Genomic DNA, 14,382 nt, shown 5'->3' with positions numbered 1-14,382 from the left:
ACGAACGCCACTCTACTTTAACTATTACTATCGTCTGTTGCTATTGTTGTTGTTTTGTATCTCAACATCTATGGATCATCATGTTGCTCAAAGACTCTAACCCCGACGAGGGTGACAGCGCCAGCCATGTGCCCGCATCATCAGGCACCACGTTGCTGCCACGCCCTGTAGCGTCGCTCATCTCGCTGCTGACGCAATCGACATCGCTCTCGCTGCGCCTAGGGACATTTGTCGGTGGTTTCGCGTTAGATAGCGCGCGTACAACCACGCTGACAAGCCTGGAGTTGAGCCGAGCGGTCATCGAGGGCATCCTGACTAGGGCTGGGCGTGACGTAGCCGCGCGCTGCGGCGATGAGCATGGCCGCGCCGAGGCGGAATCGCTTCTAGAACGCAGTGTAAGTCGCGTTTTGATTGAGTCGGCATTTGATCGCATGGCGCTCCCTGCTAACAACTACATACATAGCTGGCGACACTCCACACGACCGTTACCTCCGCATCGTTCTTCGCTGCGGCGACCTTCCACTTCTCGTCGACCACGTTGTCTTCCGTCGTCAATTTCTCACAGGCGCTGCTATCGACGCTCGACGCTATTCTCGGGTCCACAGAGTCCTCCAGGGCTATCGCGGCCATTATCACGCTCATCCGGCGCGAGTTTAGGTCCGTCGAACCAGGCGCCAGTGCTGAGAAGATTGGCGTGAGTGATCTCTTGATCGGCACCATTGGGTTTGCGCTCTTGCAGCGCTGGGGCAAGAAGAATACAGAGCGACGTCTCCGCGAGAACGGCGGAGATGAGATCATCTGGGACGTCGTCATTCTGGACAATGGCGCACGAGCCGATGTCGTGGGGACACACCAGGTGCAGCTCGCAGATACGAGACATGACGAATTACCTCCAGAGCCCTCCAGCGCCGCTTCCTTCGTTATGCCGGGGAAAGGCGACGAGCCCTTTGGTGCCGTACACCGTCGATCCAGCATAGCTGAGAGCATTGGCGGAAAGCGTCTATCATTCCCCTTGGACGGCCAACAGCCGGCATCAGATGAGGACATCCGCGCATACGTGATGAGCCAGCTCCCTGCTGGATGCCATGCCTCTGTGAGGTCTGAAGTGCTGACTGCGCGAACTATCACGGTGGATATCTTCGACGACGACATGGCGGAAATCGCTGCGCCGCCTGGGACCACGATGATCGAGGAGAGGTTCCACAATGATGATGGGTATGCCAACACCAATACACCGGAGTACCAGCGGCTTCCGAAACATACCATGGTCTTCCGGACGGCATTCAATAGATCCCAAAGTACACAGCTACGCCCATACGATGCCAACCCGTCACAGTATGAGCCTGGTCCGAAAGCACTTCCCCCAGGAAATCAGCACACAATAACACGGCCTCCTCCTGCGGTATCAAACGGAACACCACAGGGGGTGCGCAACCAAGTTTCTCCCGAAGCAGCGCCAACGAATGCCAAATCCGCCAAGAGCTCGTTCACCAAATTCGCACAGAGGGTCAAACCAGCAGAGAAGAACGAGGGTCCCAAACGGCCGCCACCATTGAAAAAACCGCCCAAACCCTCCGAATCCTCTCGAACTACCAGCTCCCGCCCAACTACACGGCCTGTAAAGGGGGCGGGCGCGGTGAAAGAAGCCACTGCGCGCGAGCCTGGCTCCAGACCCGAGCCTCGACGACCATCTACACCAGCGCCCAATCGAGGTCTCCCCAGGACACCGCTGCCTCATCCCTCTCCGAGGCAGACTCATTCTCCACAACAGGCACAGACCAGACACGCTCCGTCGCGTGATGCGCATCACCGCGGAAATATCAGGCCCAATTACTATGCCATGCGGGAGCGAAGCCAAGAATCACTCGTCACTCAGACAGACACGTACTCACGCCGGACAGATCGACCTCCTGGCTCGCCTGCCACGACTCGAAAGCACGTTCGCAGCAGCAGCTCCATGTCCGTGGCGCGGTCCGAGGCGGACACTACCGTCTCTGCGACAGATTACCGGCCCAGCTCATCGGCGCTGCACAGCAGATCGCACTCTTACACGCCTAGCATGTACTCCCTGGCAACGGCGGGATCCGAAACATCGCTGGTACTTGCACATCGGCCGCGCAAGAGCGCGTACGAGGATATGGAGACTATCCACGCGCTCAATCGCGACGGCTATGTGCCTGGTATCTTTCCCGAACGGCATTTCGTGCAGAATATCCGCCGTTTCTGTCGGTTTTCGTCGGCTTCATATGGGTCGAATGCGTTGAAGGTTATGGGTGTCCCGAAAGGCAGCACCAAGAGCCTACCTCCTCCACCTGCACCTTCGTCATCTGAGCCTTCCGATACCCACGAGCACAGCGCTTTCTCGGATCATGCCGGTCTCCCCCCATCGACAATCCTACTATCATCCTTCGTCGATCCCGCCGGCGGCTCCAACGCAGCCGGCGAAACAGAAACAGGCTTCCCACTCGTCCACTACCTCTGCATAGACCACGAGTCAAAGGCCGTGGTGCTAACGCTTCGCGGCACGTGGGGTTTCGAGGACATCCTCACAGACATGACATGCGACTACGACGAGCTTGACTGGCAAGGCAGGACTTGGAAAGTGCACAAGGGCATGCACGCGTCCGCCCGCCGGCTGCTTGAGGGCGGCGGCGCGCGCGTTATGATCACCCTCCGCGCTGCGCTCGAGGAATTCCCGAACTACGGCGTCGTGCTGTGCGGCCACTCGCTCGGCGGCGGTGTTGCTGCCCTTTTGGCTACTATGATCTCCAAGCCTAACACCGCTATCGGCGGGACGTCATTCGTCACGGCTTCGTACGAAGCTGCACGCGGACCACCGCTCTTAGCACCCGATGACTCTCCGTCGTCGCCGCCGAATGCGAACGCCCCATCCTACTCCCTGCCCCCCAACCGCCCAATCCACGTCTACGCCTACGGCCCACCAGCCGTGATGTCCCCCTTCCTCCGCCTCGCAACACGCGGCCTAATCACAACAATAGTAAACGGCGCCGACTCCGTCCCGAGTCTCTCCCTAGGGATCGTGCACGACATGCACAGCGCGGCAATGTCCTTCAAAAGCGGCAACGTGTCCGGCGCACGCACGCACGTGAGCCAGCGGCTGCGCGAAAGTCTGCGCCAAAGCATCGTCCACAAATTCTACGTTAACCAGCCGCCGCTGGTGATCAATGCCGGCGAGGGCGTTGGCGAGGATGCGTGGGCGTGGAAGACGCTGCAGTTGCTGCGTGACCAGATGACTGCGCCGAAACTTGTTCCCCCCGGGGAGGTCTTTGTTGTGCAGACTATGCGTGTTCTCCAGCGCGATGCTTTCGTGGAGAACTCCTCCTTCTCGGAGGCCGGGGTATCCGATGCGTATCCGCGTCTGGGGCGCCCGGCAACGAGGGTGCAGATGCGGTTTGTCCGCGATGTCGAGGCTTGGTTTGGTGAGTTGCGCTTTTCGGCGGGGATGCTGAGTGACCATAACCCGGCGAGGTATGAGACTAGTCTGGCGGCGGTGTCGAGGGGGGTCATTGATGAGTGATGTTCGGTCAGGGTTGGGGGGGTATTTCTCGATAGAGGGTGGATTCCACTATTTGCTTTTGGTCTGGATATATGGCGTTACGGGGGATACAATACAGGCAAGGAACAAGAGGGTTGGTTGGGCAAGATATATATCCCCGGATTTAATGTTGGAGGAGTATTTACTTAATTCACCACTACGCTCACTAGTTACGAACAAGGCAACGCAAGCTACATAGACGATAGAATATAAACAAATGGAACGGAAGATAAGACTAAATATTTATTTTATTGATTTATATTTGTAGTTCATGAGTGATTCATGTAAGTGGTATGATATGGCACAGTCGTAGCAAGTCTTCCGTCCATCATCCATCTCTATAGAAACAAAGCAAAACCGACACCGGATCCAGGGTATCACATCTCACAACCAAAACAAAACGCCATCTATCCATCCATCGAGACAGACGGATAAACAATATACATCAAAAATCAATCAAACAACAAGTGGCTGCGCCACGGAACCAGCAACAGTAACAGGTCTCCCAGAATGACATCCGCGCTCATGACGCTTCATGTTGGAGCGCACACTGAACGCCTTGCCGCACCCAGCATGCGTGCACTGGAAGGGCTTCTCGCCAGTGTGAGAGTGGGAGTGGATGCGCAGCGAGGAAGGGCGCGAGAATGCCTTGTGGCATGTGCGGCAGATGTAGCGGTCGTGGGTCTGCTGGTAGGGCGCGCTGCTGGAGGGAGGGAAGTAGTGGTGGTGTTGCCAGGCAGGTGTGCCGGGGGAGATGACGCCAGTAGTAGCCGAGGAGTTGGAGGATTGCGGCGGTTGGGAGAGAGGCATTGCCATTGGCATTTGCCGTGACAGTGCCGGCGCCGGGCCGGTGGTGACGACGGGCTGGAAGGTTGCTGTTGCCGGTGGCCGCGGGTAATACATTCCCGCGCCTTGGGGTGGGCCATCAACGGGCGATGTGTACGAGGAGACGCTCGGTGCAGGCGAGGCATATGCACCTGCAGCGGTGGCGGCGTGGTGAGTCGATGAGGCCTGGCTGGAGATAGAGGAGCGCTCGGAGGGTGGTTGGCGGTGCTGCGACTCCTGCTTCAAGTTCAGGGCTAGATCGCCAGGCGAGTGGCTGTGGCTTCTGATGCCGGAGCCAGGCCGCATTGGCGGCGTTGGGGGCAGGCAGACGTCATAGGACTGCGAGCGGCCTAAACGGACGGCTTGTGTTGGGGGGCTGAGGCGTTGACGCTCTGGACGGGGTTAGGATGTGGGTTGGATTGGGCTTTTTTGGTTAGGGGAGTACGAACTGGCAGCGTGCTGGCCATCTGCCTTCTCGAGCAGAGTCGAGATGGAGGGGAGCGAGCACTTGGATTTTGGTTGCTGCTCGTCGACTGGCGGAGACATTGGGGGCTGTTGAGGGGGCGAACGCTTCTGTGCTGGGGTGGTGGTGGGAGGAAAGTAGCTGCCAGTGGATGGGGTATACGAAGAGGCAGGCGTATAGGCCGGTGTGATCAGAGCCGCCGGTTTCGGGGCTGAGAGGAGATTTGCAAGATCCATTATTCTGGAGATGATGGTATTGCTGGGTTGGGGGACAAGGGAGGCAAAAATCGAGAGAAGAGAGGGAAAAACGGGCGAGACACGAGGTTTATACTACCAGAGAACCAAGTACTACGGGGGGCGGCCGCCGATCGATATGTGTGTGGGTGGGTGCCATTCCCCGGGGAGAATAATAGAATAATAATGGGCTGGATGATCGCCAGAGCCGAGGACTGCGGGCGATGCCGACTGTAATTACGCCGTACAATGTTTGAGACAGTCCGTTCGAAAGCTTAAATGAAATGATGTCGGAGATTAAGCCGGTGGATCGTTGTCCACGCGAGGTTGGCTTAGTGCAGATCGGTGGGAAGACATGGTAGGGAAGAGACAGGGAAGCGGACAGGAGAGGATCCTAGGAGGACAAATGGCTCGGGACCAATGAGAATCGGGCAGTGACCTCGACCAAAGGGGAACTCAAAAATTATTAAAACCCGGAACAGGAAGGTCAATCATAGCACTAACCAGAAATGGCAGAAGGTCCGCCTGGGGGGCGGATGACGGGGTGGCGGAACAGGGCGAGACCACGTTGGTCGATCCATGGATGCGTTCGCTTAGGGGGCACAAATAAAGTATATGTGGGAGTGTTGGTTAGAGGAGAGAATAGAGAATCGCAGGGTAGAGATGGTCAGCCTGGGGGGAGGGGCACATAGGAGTGTCCTAGTGCGGAGGATGACAATCTCGCCTATTCAAGAAGGTCCCTTATTGAAGAAGGTCCCTATACTATTCGAGAAGGTCCCGATGCCCCGATCGTAGATCAGACCCTGCTCCTGAAGATCTCCCCTTTCAGGCTGAAATCAGTGATCCGCCGATCATTCGTAACCGTTGGCCCTTGTCTCGATTTGATCTCCTGCTCCGTGCACTAGCTACACAGAAGAAACAGACTGCCGGGTCCGGCTCTGGCTACGAGTGGCTCGGCTAATGAGCGTGGGACCACGATCTGCCTCCTGGACCACCGGTTTTGAGCGTTCCAGAACGCGCCGATCGGGGTCAGGTCATCCGGGATGCCGTCATTGGTGAATATACTTTTCAATGTGTAACCCGGCAAATGTGTTTCCCGCCATCGCTGGCTGGGAGGATCCGCACTACGTCCGCTTTTGTCCAATGGTCCGGCTGTGCCCCAACCCCCCGGGCTCGGGTTCGCGTGGCAGGCAAAACAGCCACGCGAGGTGTCCATTTTCGCCCCTATTTTATGATTTTCTTTTTCTTTTATTAATATCACATGTGGAGCATCCCTTGCGTCACAAGTTGACGAACACATGGCACTTGCATATTAATAGACGTGCTTCAAAATCTTCTCTACCGACACACCGTTATTCCCACGATATAGATAGATCACATCAGCCACGCCGCCTCGTGCAACACCCCTAGATTGTATCATCGACTAGACAATACCTGAATCCTTCTGTCCGGTTGATGCAATACAGCGTCAGGGGATGCACCGCACTTGGCCATAGCTCCCATGATCGGCCGCTACGCTAAGCGACCACCGTTTTGGCAGTTGCCCCGATGCCGTTCTCCGGGGTGCCTCAGGCAAACAAACCTGACATCTCAGCCCCATTCCTACCCAGCCTCGTTCTAGATTCCTGATTATATTATGTTGGTCATCTTTCGCTTATTTTTTCTTTTTACAATGTAAGGTGCCTTGCCATCAGCGAAGGTTCCAATGTAACACATCTTCATTTTATTCCCAAAAACCTAAGTTAAATAACTGGGGTTCTAACTCAAACCCTTTTTTCTCTGAGCGGTACACTCTATCCATCGCATGCCGAAAACCAAAGCCAAAACAAAAACAGGCAGGTCCGATCCCAGCAGATCTAGGATTCTCGCGTCCAACGTGTCGGGACCACCAACAAGTGGGGCGGTTGGCCGCCGTCCTCGGTAGAGTCCGATGCTCTTAACTCCGGGCAGGGAGGGCAGGGCATGGTGAAACACGACCTGTTCGTCAGTCCAACGCTACTGACTCGAGGCCGCCAGTCGATCAGGCGCCGGGATGCAACCGAGTGCGCCTTGCCAACCTGGGTATAAACCCCGTGCAATGATCGGCCTGGTGCGCATGGCGATTGGCCTATCGCCGCGGGCGTCTGCGGAGGGCGTTGACGCCTTACCGTGTTAGGGAGGTCCCTCGGATTTTTGGCTTCGAGGCTTTAGACTTTGGCGAGGAGGCTGTTTCAGTGTCTATTATTTGGGTAGGGTCTTGCCTTTTTCGTGTAGACACGACAAAGCTACACTCGATATAGTTACGTAGACTGGACGCCTCGCTTTCGAAGAGCTTCTAAAGCAGCCACCGGACTTCTTCTCCGACTTTGCCTTTTTCTGGTCTTTTCATTTTGGGTTTCGCTGTGTTTGTCGTGTTTACCAGAGCAAAGCAAATCCCGAAAGGCAAAACAGGGTGGGTTTGGTATCCTAGTCACCCCCCGGCCCAGGAGATGTGCGTGACCAGGATCGCAGCGCATGCGTTTCAAGCCTCGTTTTTGGTTTATTTTTCCTTGCATGCCTCCGTAGTCACAGCACGCCATCTATAGCCGCCCACTACGTAGTTCTACTGCCCCAATTAATCAAGGCCCCATGTTCCTTCCAGGCGTCCAGTCATCTTGGCGCTGCGTATTGGGCTTCGTATCGTGGCTTTGGACCCTCCCAGGATAATGGTCTGCAGGCATCCTGCATCGTGCATTGCAGGAGGTGGATGGATGATGATGGTGGAGGGGGGCCGGGGAGGAGGATCTGATCCTGAGCAATTGATGTACAGTACATACAGTTCGGCCATGTCCACTTGCCGAAGCGAAGGGGGATGAGATGGATGGAAATGCGGTTTTGGACTGCAGACGCAAACACTTCAGATGGATCACGTAGATCGCTCCGACGATCCTCTCCGGGCACAGCAGGTAGCAGAGGGCACGGTGCTGTTGATGGATGGATACGCTGGGCAGTACCGTTATGTCCCCGGACAGGAGCAAGAACGTGATCATTATTGATCTCCAGGTTCCTGTTTTGGGGATGTTTCCTTGTTCTGTTCCGGAAGCTAACTATTATTACTGTCCCTCGCAATAGTATCGGACGTGGCACCCCTTAGTGGACACTAATGGCAGATCCTTGAAGATCTGAGTGAATATCACTCAGATCACGGGGGGAGGTTAGGTTTGCATGGCCGGCAATGGTGGTTTTTGTTTTTCCCGTGAGTCTATTGGGATGTGTATCCCATTCCCATAGCAAGTATCCATCCAGCCTCCATGGCCCTCCTGCCCCTGGGGTTGCATCCCTGGGTAATAATATTCTAGCGCGTCTGCAGCCCTGGCTCCCCCAGCCCAGCACACAAATCAGGTCAGGCTGACCGTGCCAGCGAACAACACAAGGAGGTTGTCACCTGGTCGTCCAGATCTGAATATGTACATGTACCATACATACGTATCATCAGGCCCCGAGATCGAGCGAAGCGATGCGCCGTGCGACGCTGAGATCGGATCTGAACACAAAGTATCTGCAGTACCACATAACCCCCCGATGATGAGGTGCTTACTGCTTCGCTTGTCACTAACTAACTAGCACTAGTAGTACAGTAGTCAGCCCCATCAGACACGAACCAGCCGTTAGACACAAAAATATGTACAGTATGACTCGAGCGAGGGTCTGTGCTGGTGGAATATTGACAAGGGTTTGGGGGGAGGGGAGGGCACAAAATCCCACGCTGCCGTCGGAGCCCCTAACTCTGTATAGTAGAGCTCTAGAGGCTCCCGCACCGCATTGGATGCAAATCATCGGACGCTGGTCTCCTTTGTTTTGAATTGAAACCTTTCGCGCCGCGCTCGTCATTCGTTAACTCCGCCACGCTTATGTCTGCAAGGAAGGGCCCGCGTTCTTAACTCCCCGGGATGGTGATGTGCACCGCTTAGGCGCGGAGTCAACCGAGTCAATCAATCAATTACGCACCCCCCACACCCGCTGGGGACTCAGACTCCAAAGGATGAAAGGAACAGGGGTAGGCGAGGGATTAATCCCTCTCCAAGACTTTCGGCGTCAATCGGGGAATAATACAACGCTCGCTGGAGGGGGCCGGGGCAGAACAAGGCTGGGCAGGCAGGATAGCAGAATTGGGCCAGCCACGATCAGTCCGCGTGTCCGTTCGCAGCGGCATAGGGCCTGTTTACCCTCGAGGGCCGGGATCGAGGCAACCATCCCTGCCACGACCGGCGGTCCAACGTTCTTGCTTTCTTGCTTATGCTCATGCGTCATATTCGGAGCAGCGAATACCGAAAGAAGGGGAAGCGAAGAGGAGGGGCGGTGGATTAATTCAGCGTAATACGGAGCATCGTGCTGCAAAGTAGACTTTCAGCTACATCCTACACCCACTGTACATCCATAGGATGCACGCACATCAGATCCACCTCAACCCCGGCCAGGCCAAAGTGTAACTGTATGCTCCGCCAAACATGCGGCCATCCCATCGCGTCGTTCCCACTTCCTTTCCCTCTGCCATGGTGTTCGACTCGCTCAGCTGAATGGCAGGTAGGGACAACATGCTGCGCGGCTGGAATCGTAGAATGTCAGGCCAATCAGTCGCCCGGCCCTGCACCCCCCAACGCCGATGAGCGATGAGGCGCTGTGTCGATCCGTCAGTGAAGGGGCGGACAGCGCATTCATTTACTCGAGTGCATCACTATGATGCAAATGCATAGCAATAATCCTAGACTGGGTACGGTACTGCTACGGAGCAGAGTATAGAGGAGTTGTCCACAACGTTAATAGTTGCTGCCTTGGGTGATCGTTCAACTCAGCCGAGCCCGACAAATAGAGTTGGTTTTAGCGAGCCTCTCTATAATTGGCTGACCAAAACTTCCGATGTGTGATCTGCGGCGGAAACGCCCGGCCCTGCGATCTGCACGCCAGCCACAGCCCAATCGCACGAGGATCTGCTCCCTCTTTCGTCCTCTAGTCCGATCCGAGCAGGGATGTGCATCCTTCGATCACAGCGAACTTTCTAGTACGCAAACTTCAGCAAGGGAGTGTCATGGGTCCCTCTCCCCTCCAGCACATGGAGTTGACTGCTCGCTTTCACCTTTACCTTTTTGTCCGGCGATAATGCCGCCTGGTCACACCCTTCTCTCCGCATGTAAGAAAGATCCGCCCCCCACTTTTACTTACGACGGCCGTGCGTTTGGCCAGGCGGGCAGGAAGAGTGTTGTGGGGGCGCAGGTTGATACTCAGTCAGGCAGGTCGAAAACGGCTGGGACGTAATCTTGCGGCTCAGTAGGGAGTGAGTATCGCTCAGTAGGATGAGTAGAATCATGAACATTTGATTATCTTCCTAGGGATCATATTAAACAAGAAGGGAAAGGAAATTCTGCTCAGGCATAGACATCCACCCGGCTACTGCTGGCAATGGCCGGGCCGGTGCCGGTGCTTTGTCCGCCCTTCTCCTTAATCGCCTTCATATTCCGGATAGCCAGCTTGAAGTCGAGCTGGGCGTAGTCCTTCGGCATGTGCTCACCACTGTAGATGCAAAGAACCCTCATGCCGGGCTTGTAGGCCAGTCCAGTAAGTAATTTCGGTGTGATGAGGAAGTACTGGCCGCCTCCGCTGCCGTCCTCGGACTCGGAGTCGCAAGCGATATCGACCAAGCGACCATGGACCATGCGCTCATTCCGTGGGTCCATTCCCTGGTTAATCTCATCGACAACGCGGAACGGTGACGCAGAAAGTGACTGCAGTGCCATGAGATAGAAGATCGTACTCACGGCTCGCTCACCACCGGACTGCCGGTGGGAGTTTAGAAGCGAGAGATTCTCATGGTCGCGGAACTTGACATGGATTTGAATCGACCACTGGTCAAAATCGTGGCCCCCGGGCTCGCCATCCGGACCGGGTTCTGCTTGCACCTTGTCCAAACTGACCTGGCCGGCACATCCAATGCGTGCGAAGGAATCCGCGAACGCATCGCTGATCTTTTGGATAAGCGCGTCCAGTCTGGGCTCCCAGTCGCGTCGAATCTCGGCGATGGCAGTGTCGATTTCAGACAGTTTGGTCTGGAATTGGCTGAGCTTGTCGCGCAATTTCCCGATCTGCTTTTCACGCTCCTCAAACTCTCGGATCGTGTTGCTGTCTCCTCCCTGTGTGAGTTCGAGGCGCGCCTTTTCAGAATCGATATCAGCGTTGAGCCGGTTCAGGTCGTGATCGCCAAGGTTTTCGAGTACAGCCTCTGCGTCGGGTTGTTCTCCGGCGGTGCGATAGACAATCCTCGCCTTTTTCTGAAGCTCTCGTCCCCTTGCAGCCATTTCCTTGATCTCGTTGATTTTGTTCCTCAACTGGGCGTTCTTTTCTTCAAGCCTCGCAGCGCTATCACTGTGGCGTTGTCGCAGCGTCGCCAAGTCAGACGTCGCTTCGACATGTAGGATCTCGATTTTGATGAGTTCCTCATGGGCTTCTTGAAGTTTTTGAACGGTATCCTGTTTGCAAGTTAAAGATAGATCTCAATAGCCTCGTATTCAGTAGACTTACAGCATATTCGAGAGTGGCCTCGGCTTGCTCGATAGAGATCTCGTCTTGTCGGTTACGAATGTCGAGCACTCTTTGCCGAACCTCTTTGAAGAGTTCTTGCAGACCGTGCAATTTGGTCTCCTGTTGATCTAGATGATGTTAGAAAAACAAGCCAGTCGGGAGAGCTGTCAGGACATACTGATTTTCTCAGGAATAGCTCGATGCTGTGTATGTGCCGTCTGCTTCTCAGCCTTCTCAGCCTCGATCTCTTTCTGTTAGACAATAGTCAGCAATGCAGAGAACCAAGGCCGAGGTCGCGCGCGCGTACCTTCTCTCGCTCGTTTTGTTCGTAACTGGCCTTGACCTCCGCTACAGCCGCTTTCTCGCTCTCCAACGTATCCTTGGCTTCCTGCAGTTCGCTATTCCACATATTGATATTCTGCTGGTGCCCGCGTCGGACTGAGTCATCGACTGGCTGCGAAGTCCAGGCTTGCGCAGGTTTGATTTGCCGAACACGAGTCGATGTCGCGTCAGGGCCATACTCCCGTCGGCGAGTGACTTGATAGTTGCGCTTCCCGGCTACCCAAGAACTGAGGCTTCCTGTCTCCAATCGAGCAAAGTCCTCGTCCGAGATGTCCCGCAGAGAGATGGGGGTCTGGTGCATTCGGTTTTCACTGCAAAACAGAGCCAAAACAGGCTCGGGGCCGCTGAGGTAGTCTTTAGCCCACCCATCAAACCCGAGTTGACGAAGTTCGTCGTCTGAGAATGGAGAGCTGAATGAAGATAATTCCATCGAGCAGGTTTTGATACTGAAGTCATGGAGTTCCAAATCTCTAGTTAGTGCTTGCTGCAGGGTACGGAAATCCTGGCGGCACTGCACAGTGAACACGGTGAAGTCAGCCCGTTGAAACAAAGATTCCAAAGCATCGGCGTATTTGGGATCTTTGACAGAGCAAGTAACAAGCGGCGGGCCAAAGACCTCTTTTTCAAACTTGTCTTGGTTTCTGAGGATCCACTGATAAGCTTTGTAGGAGTCAGACGAGAGTTTCTCGAGCTTTGCTTCTTGTCGTCCTGAAACGGAATCCAAATTTTTCAGTTGCCGCTGAGCCTCTTTAATGTTCCCTTGAAGTCCTGATATCTTTTCCATGATCGGGGCTCGTCTGTCCTTGATTTCCCGGGCCCGTGTTTCGAGATCTCGGCCTTGCAGCCGTTTTGCCTTCTGTAACCATTGTCAGAATATTGTTATACCTTTAAAAAACAGGACACAACTTACCAGCTTCTCGTTGTAGTAATCCACATCAAGCTCCACGGCCTCTTCTTCCAGCTGACGTCGCAGTTTATTGATGGTCTGTTGCGTATTGGTCGCTTCAGCTTTGTGCTTTTGGCTGCTTTTTCTTTCGGCCTCAATCTGTCCGTTCAGGTCCTTGATAGAGTCCCGAAGTTCATCAATTTTGTCTGAGCCAGCCTTGGCAGCCTGAGAAAGTCTTGTAACAGTATCCCGTTGGTGTTTCTTGACTTTGGCCACTTTTTCAGCATAGGCATCCTTTGCCGTGACCGCCCTCATGGCAGGCTCAAGCTCTCTCATGAGCTGATTGTACTCGGCTGAGAGTTCTTCTTTTCTTGCTTCCAGTTCCGCTCGGGCTTTATGGTGATCCTTGTATACCATGACCGGACGCAAAAACTCGAGGATCTCGATCTTCCTCTGGATTTCCGTCCGCTGGCGCAATCTCTCAACGTCTGCTCGCTGCATCTCCTGTCGGTTTTCGAGGTTTGTCAACACATCCTTATCGGCTCGATGGTCCATGTCGAGACGCTTCTGCTCAGCTCTCAATTTCTTCAAGCCGTCGTGCCACTGGACCATCTCCGGGCCCGCGGCGGCTCTCTGCGTAGAATGCAGAAGCTCGACCGGCGTGAGAGCAGCAAACTCGGCGACTTTGTCTTGCGGGAGAAACTGGCAAAGATTGTCGACCTGGATAGAGAATTTTTGCGCAGCCTTCAGTACGTCTGCTTTAGATACCGGCTTCCCATTTATTGTAAATGTGCTTTTGTTGCCATCGCGCTTGATATTTCGGGTGATCACAACGTTCCGGCGAAGTAGCGGCGGCCCTGCCAGTTCGATTTCGATAGTTGCTTCTCTGCAACCATGTTTGACAAATTCGCCCGTTTCTTTGGCTCGTCCCAGATGCTAAAGAGTGTGAGTGAGGGGTAGAGTTGACATTCAAGTGTAACATACCGTCGGGCCCCATCCCAGACCCAAACAGATCGCACAAACAAGCGTACTTTTACCCGTTCCATTCGGCCCGATAACCATGTTCAGTTTCGGCCCAGGAAAGAATTCCGCCGAGGTGTACGTGACGAAGTCGGTCACCTTGATCCGCACGATCGCGCCGGGCTTGTAGCCACCCGGACCGAACCCATTTTGAGCACTCGGTGGTTGCGAGAGCTGTATTGCAGGGGCCTGTTGGCTATCTGTATCCTCATTCTCTTCGTCTGCGGAGCTCGAGTCATCGTCGGGGGTGGTGGAGTTAAGGCGAGGGCGTTTGGTGCTGGAGGTTTGGGAGGGGTCTGAAGACGTGGATGAGTCGCTCTCCTCGTCGTCTTCATCCCGCCGGCGGCGATGAGGAACTATGCTAGCCGATGACATCGTGGCTGGTGCCCTCGAGCAGCCCCAACGCGCTGATCATGGGCTGGCAGGTAGGTTACCTGGAGAAGTGGTGTTGGTGACCAAGATAAATCAAAGGACGCGAAAAGAACGCGACGCGAGGGCACAAGAGGGGAAGGCGGTGAGGCCCGGT

The 14,382-nt window shown here is 55.0% G+C and overlaps 3 protein-coding genes across 3 annotated transcripts; 1 reads left to right on the top strand and 2 right to left on the bottom strand.

Annotated features, from left to right (window-relative positions):
* Positions 1 to 80: 80 nt before the first annotated feature.
* Positions 81 to 3,538, top strand: N7474_002447 (lipase family protein; the record flags this gene model as incomplete). Its single annotated transcript, XM_057193862.1, has 2 exons — positions 81 to 395; positions 464 to 3,538. 2 exons carry the CDS (start codon positions 81 to 83, stop codon positions 3,536 to 3,538), a joined length of 3,390 nt encoding a protein of 1,129 aa, XP_057055217.1.
* A 474-nt stretch (positions 3,539 to 4,012) lies between these two features.
* N7474_002446 (C2H2-type zinc finger protein) lies at positions 4,013 to 5,080 on the bottom strand (the record flags this gene model as incomplete). Its single annotated transcript, XM_057193861.1, has 2 exons — positions 4,013 to 4,773; positions 4,831 to 5,080. The coding sequence occupies 2 exons, from the start codon at positions 5,078 to 5,080 to the stop codon at positions 4,013 to 4,015; spliced, it is 1,011 nt and encodes a 336-aa protein (XP_057055216.1).
* A 5,378-nt stretch (positions 5,081 to 10,458) lies between these two features.
* On the bottom strand, positions 10,459 to 14,231 carry N7474_002445 (DNA repair ATPase SMC5; the record flags this gene model as incomplete). The annotated part of the gene is made up of 6 exons (XM_057193860.1): positions 10,459 to 11,556; positions 11,609 to 11,736; positions 11,787 to 11,859; positions 11,916 to 12,806; positions 12,861 to 13,772; positions 13,821 to 14,231. The coding sequence occupies 6 exons, from the start codon at positions 14,229 to 14,231 to the stop codon at positions 10,459 to 10,461; spliced, it is 3,513 nt and encodes a 1,170-aa protein (XP_057055215.1).
* Between the last annotated feature and the right edge of the window lie 151 nt (positions 14,232 to 14,382).

This window comes from Penicillium riverlandense, assembly GCF_028828495.1.
Source record: "Penicillium riverlandense strain IBT 135883 chromosome Unknown utg000002l_segment0_segment0, whole genome shotgun sequence".
NCBI lineage: Eukaryota > Fungi > Ascomycota > Eurotiomycetes > Eurotiales > Aspergillaceae > Penicillium > Penicillium riverlandense.
The sequence above is the reverse complement of the archived record's forward strand: the minus strand, read 5'-3'. Positions and strand labels throughout refer to the sequence as shown.